At 43.0% G+C, this 5,764-nt stretch overlaps 1 protein-coding gene across 1 annotated transcript in view; it reads left to right on the top strand.

Moving 5' to 3' along the window:
• LOC103610437 (cytochrome P450 2C42-like) overlaps positions 1 to 5,764 on the top strand; it is a gene marked incomplete at its 5' end in the record, with an annotated part of 35,996 nt that overhangs the window by 18,451 nt on the left and 11,781 nt on the right. Inside the window, one exon of the mRNA XM_008594608.1 lies at positions 4,295 to 4,436. Within this exon, the coding sequence (XP_008592830.1) occupies positions 4,295 to 4,436 (142 nt within the window). The remainder of the gene's footprint in view (positions 1 to 4,294; positions 4,437 to 5,764) is intronic.

Raw genomic sequence — 5,764 nt, 5'->3', positions numbered from 1 at the left:
CTGGAGTGTGCCCTCTGCAATCCTCGTCTCTCAGCCCCGCCCGGCCCTGAAGGGGTCTCAGGCCTCTGCCACGGACACTGTGGGGGTTCCTGTGGCCCTGGTCAAGGCCCTCTCTGGGCCTCCCAGCTTCCCCCCCATATTGCAGCCCCCTGTGTGGTTGAGTTATCTCCCACACCAGGGTGCGAGCCCCCCAGGGGAGGATCCTACAGCACACAGTTCCTCTTTGAATCCCCCCGGTGTGAGCCAGCTCGGCGCCCTCAGGCCAGCTCTCCAGCAGGATCAAGCAGGCTCGGGGGCACCCCGGTCACCCCTCTCCCAACAAGAACTCAGTCTGGGGTTTTTCCGAACTGAAGGCCACAGAGATGGTATCTGCCTCCCGGAAGCAGGGAGTTTACCTGGGGCTGAAGCCCCGGGTTTGGTGGAGTGACAGTCTGGCCGGGATCCTGTTCCCTGCCCTCCCGACGCTGGCCGGTGGCTCCCCACGCCACCAGCCCCACCAGAGATCTGCGGGTGGAGTGGGATTTGTGGCCAGTCCACAGGCCCCGGGGGGCCCCGCGCTGAGGCACACAAGTGGCACGGCTCAGTGAGGAGCCGCGCCAAGTGAAGATGGCTGGCTTGCCTGATCTGAGCCGGCCGGCTCCGCCCCCCACTGGAGAAAATGGAGGCAGCGCTGATGAAGTCGCCTAGCCTGGTGTGGTAAGCGGGGGCCGGGCGGGCCTTTGCCCCCCAAGCGGGGCTGGGCTGGGGGTCACTCACAAAGCTCCCACTGCTGGGCCGGTCCCGCACCTTCCTCTCCATCTCTGCATCACTGCTGCTGTCTTTCCTGGCCTTCGTTGCCTTGGGCTGCTCGGTCTCCCGGCGCAGTTGGGGCGCTCTCAGGAATCTTCTTTTGCATTGGCCCTAAAACCTCGAGACTGTAGTTGCTTTTTTTCATTGTAGATTAGTTGATCAGTGATTTATTTGATTTTTGTTGCTCTTGGAAATGCAAATAGTATTCTGGCAGCACAGCGCACACTTCTCAGGCTTGCTCTGTCCTCTGGCATGCCCGTTCCAGACCCATCGCCATCTTGCTCCTCTCCTTACTATGGTTTTTATTTATTTTGTAGTGTCATTTTTTTTCAGCATGAACGCTGAGTCCCTTTAGCATTTCTTGTAGGGCAGACCTACTTGGGGGGAATCTTTTTACCTTTAGTTTTATATTGGAATGTCTTAATTTCTTCTTTATTATGTAAGGATAGGTTTGCCAGATATAGAATTCTTAGTTGACAGTTTTTTCCCTCAGCACTTTAAATGTATCATTCCAATGATTATTTGACTCCTTAGTTTCTGAAGAAAAATCAATTCTCTTATTGAGGATCCTTTGTATGTTATGAATCACTTCTTTCTTGCACCTTTCAACATTTTCTCTTTGTCCTTGATTTTGACATTATATTCAAATCACACCTTGTTATGAGACTCTTTGGTTTTACCATTTTGGGAATTTATTGAGCTTCCTAGTTGTGTAGATTCATGTCTTTCATCATATTTGGAAAGTGTTCAGCCTTAATTTGTTCAGCGTTTTTTCTGCCCCTTTTTTCATTTCTTTTTTGGGTGCTCCCATATGTGTATATTGGTAGAAGTGATGGAATTTCATAAGCTCCTAACGCTTTGCTCATTTTTCTTTGTTTTTTTTCCCCCCCTGCTACTCCATCTGGGTATTTTATCTGGTCCTGCCTTTATGTTTGCTATTTATTTCTTCTGCCTACTCAAGCCTGCTGTCAAGTCACTTTCGTGAATTGCTTTTTAAACTATTGTCTTTTTGCTCCTCATTTTTTTCTAACTGATAATTTCTTTCTTATCAGTGATAACCCCCACTTTTTCATACATTGTTCTCCTGATTTCCTTTAGTTCTTTTTATATGGTTTCTTTCAACTCTCTTAGCATATTTACAACATCTGACTTAGACGTTTTGCTTAGTAAGTCTGATGCTGAGCTTCCTCAGGAATGGTTTCTGTCAAATTCTTTTTATTTAGCTGTTAATGGGACATATTCCTTTTTTATTTTTATGGTGTGTAACTTTTTGTTGAGAGCTGGATTTAATATATTGTAATGTATCTACTCTGGAAATATGATTTTCTCTCTTCTCTAACAATTACTTGATATAGTCTGCAGTCATACCTTTATTTAGTGACTTTCCAAATTAATTTAGCAAAGAGTTGATCACTTGAATCTCTTTTCTTTTATGTCTGCGTATACTCAGACCAGACAGAGTTCCTTAAGTTGTTAGAAATAAAGAAAGAAAAACTCTCAGGTTGTCTTTTTTAATAAAAATTTTGTCTTTTGAAATCCTCTTATTTATTGTCACTGGGGAAGTTGCTTTAGCCTGCAGGGATTGAAACAATGGCCAGCCTTTGTGTTAGCCCATCACCCATCCTCGACCCTGCATAATCTCTCTGATGAAAGTATTTTGGGAATCTAGAATCTGGTCAAGCATCCAGGGGAGTGTTTGTTGAAAAAAGTGTCTGGTAAATTTAAGTAAATTTGGCATCTCACATAGAAGCTAACATTCCTCATACACAAGCTCCATGACAGGCAGTTTGGGAGACAGTGTATTGTGCTGCTGTATTGCTATGCAACTTGCTCATTCCAAGCTGAGCAACAGGAAACTTCGTCTTCAAAAACTCAAAGTTGGGTCTTCTGATATTTCAGAGGTATTTGAGGCAAGCTATGAGCTTGAGGGCAAGGTTTTCAGAGACATGGCAGTGGAACATCAATATTTGCTGTCCTGTACCACCTTGAGATCATGCTCCCCAAACTCTGGCATGGTGCTCCTTATTCACAACAGCCTTGGCAAAAGTGGGCCCAGGTGTTGATTATATGTCATACAAAGGTGCCATAAAGTTTGGCAGCATTTACATGATGCTGACTCTGGAGACATGCAGAATGCACCAGCTGTGGGGCCCTAGCAGTCTTCATCTAGATTTTGAAAGACTTCATGGGCAGTCTTTGCACCCAGGTAGAGACATGTAGCAGGGGTGGAGCCATAGCAGAGACCCACTGCAAGAGCAATGTCTAGTGAAGCCATGAGAATGAAGCCACTCCCAAGTCCACTACCCAGGACTGTAGGGCTACCAAGATGCCACTCTAGACTTGGAAATCTGCAAGTATGATACTACAACCTGTGAGAGCTGATGGCACTGGGCCTAGCAAAGAAATAGGAGTGGAGCTGCCTGAATTCTTGGGGGCCCTACCCTTGCCCAACTGTGCCCAGGATGTGAGATGTGGTGTTAAAGGAGATGACTCTCTAGCTTTAAAACCTAGTGCTGTTTTCTCTATTGGACTTTGGACTTCCTTGGAAGTAGCTGACCCTTTCTTGTTGGCTGTTTCTCCCTTATAGAATGGAAATGTTTATCCTATGTCTGTCCCTCCATTATATTTTGGAAGCACATAACTTGTTAACTCTGTTGATTTAAAACTGAAGAGGAATTTGTCTCTGGATGAATTGTGCCTTGTGTGTCATACACATCTGATATAGACAAATTGGGACTTGGGACTATGACTTTTTGGACTGTTGGGATAGAATAAATATATTTTTCATTGTGAGAAGGGCATACATTTGGGGGGCCTGGCATGAAATGTTATAGTTTAAATGTGTCCCACAAAGTTCATGTTTAAAAACTTAATCCCCAAATAAACAGTGTTGGGAAGTGGAGCCTAATAAGTAAGTGGTGATCAGTTCATGAGAGCTCTGTCCTCATAGACGGGTTGTTGTCATTATTGAGGGAGTGGGTTTGTTGTTAAAGTGAGTTCAGCCTCATGTTGACCTCTCTCGTTCTCACCCTCTCTTCCCCTTTCACCTTCCACCATGTAATGATGCAGCATAAAGACTGTCACCAGAGGCTATCACCATGCTCTTCAATTTCCCAGCCATGAGAACAATTAGAAATAAACCTATTTTATTAAAATACATTACCTAGTCTGTGATTGTGTGTTACAGCAACACAAACAGACTAAGACAGGGCACCAACAGGCATCTGCTTATGTGTTTTTGGAAAGAAATACGCTGCATGGCAAACCTGTCTGGGAAGAGTCTCATGAATTTACATTTTTGGCATGCAAGGAAGAAGGGGCTAGGAAATAAAGTTTGGGTCCACTGATCTACAGTATCTTCCATACTTTATAGTAGTTTTTCCTGATAATACACTCCCCAGTTTCTGTGTTTGCTAACCTTATAAAAAAGTGTGTTATTTTCAATTCACTGTAATTAAATACTTTAATAAAAAATTTGTCAGATAATGTATCAAATGATTTCTAGGAAAAGCACATCCAGCAGTCTGAATTTACTATTGAAAACTTGGTAATCACTGTACGTGATTTATTTGTTGCTGGCACAGAGACCACGAGCACCACTCTGAGATATGGACTCCTGCTCCTGCTGAAGCACCCAGAGGTCACAGGTATGACAGGTGATGAGCAGAGTGAATTTCTGCAAAGATGTTGGGAAAATGCTGTTAGTGTCCTCCATCCTGTTTCATTTAGAGAAGCTTCATTATTTGAACTCCTGTGCCAGCAGCTGCAATCCGCACACATTTAAGTATGTTATTAAAATGGGACATCTTTGCAGAATATGGGAGGGTGACTGAGAGGAGTGAAGACTACACTACAGTAGTAAAGGCAATAAAGCTCTGGTGCCATGTCTGGATTTCATGGGAGATGGTGTGTGGCAGGCTGAACTGGGATTGCATATTGGTTTAATTATGTTAATACCACTTTGTACAGTAGATACATTCTTGCAGATACCTTTTCTTATTCTGAAAATTTAGTTTTGTAATGATGGGGTAGGAAAAATGGAAACTCTCCTTACTGAAGCATAAGTGAACGTCCTGGAAATTTAGTGAGACTGTCTGAGATTATTTTCAGTATGGGAAGTATTATAAATGTTAAGTTCATAAGCAAGATATTTCTATTTAGGCTGAAGATATATCTAAATGAATTTTATATTTCCAGAAGTTGGTTTTCAAAAAACTGGTATTTGACAAAGTAAAAATGGGGGGCGGGAAATGTCAGGCATTTTAACTTTCATGCATAGCTTTACTTTAAAAATTTACCTTCAAAGAATTCCAGTCATGCAGCTGGTAAAAACATACTTTTTCCCTTCTGTGTCAGGATCCCAATGAAATCGCAATAACCTGATTACTGATGAGGATTAGTCCTGTGAAATTAGGAGGAGAAGAGTGCAGGAAAAAGCCAAGAAGTCTTCAGCAAGTTTCTGAAGCACAGAGAGCAGATCAAAGGGTGATAATTAACTCATCAGACAGGATGAAGTTGAAACCTAATTGTCAGAAGAGGAAGATAGATCAAGGAACGAAAGCTAATCTGTCTCCCTACATTCCCATACGGTTCCATATTTGGAAGCAGCAAGTGTTAGAGAAGGTAGAGAATGAGGCTCTTCCTGTCCAAGTTCCATCTGTGACTCCTTTTATCCCATAACTGATTTTTTCCTAGAGGAAAAGGGAGGCTCATTCTCTAAAGAAACTGAGCCTAAGAAGCCCTATACTCAGGGACACTGGGCAGTGAGAGAGAAACAGTGAGGTGTGAGGCTGGAAAGGAAGGTTTGGTAAGAGTCCTGTGCTTGAATTCAGAGACTTAACTTTTCCCTCCATCTTCCTTCTGGAAATTCAGCAGCCAGATTTATCCTTCCAAGAATGAATAGCTCTAGGAAAAAGATCTTATTATTTTGCCATCTAAATTGAAAATTCTTTTTTTTTTTTTTTTTGTCTTTTGT

The sequence above is a fragment of the Galeopterus variegatus genome, unplaced genomic scaffold (assembly GCF_000696425.1).
Source record: "Galeopterus variegatus unplaced genomic scaffold, G_variegatus-3.0.2 Scaffold11138, whole genome shotgun sequence".
Lineage (NCBI taxonomy): Eukaryota > Metazoa > Chordata > Mammalia > Dermoptera > Cynocephalidae > Galeopterus > Galeopterus variegatus.
The sequence above is the reverse complement of the archived record's forward strand: the minus strand, read 5'-3'. Positions and strand labels throughout refer to the sequence as shown.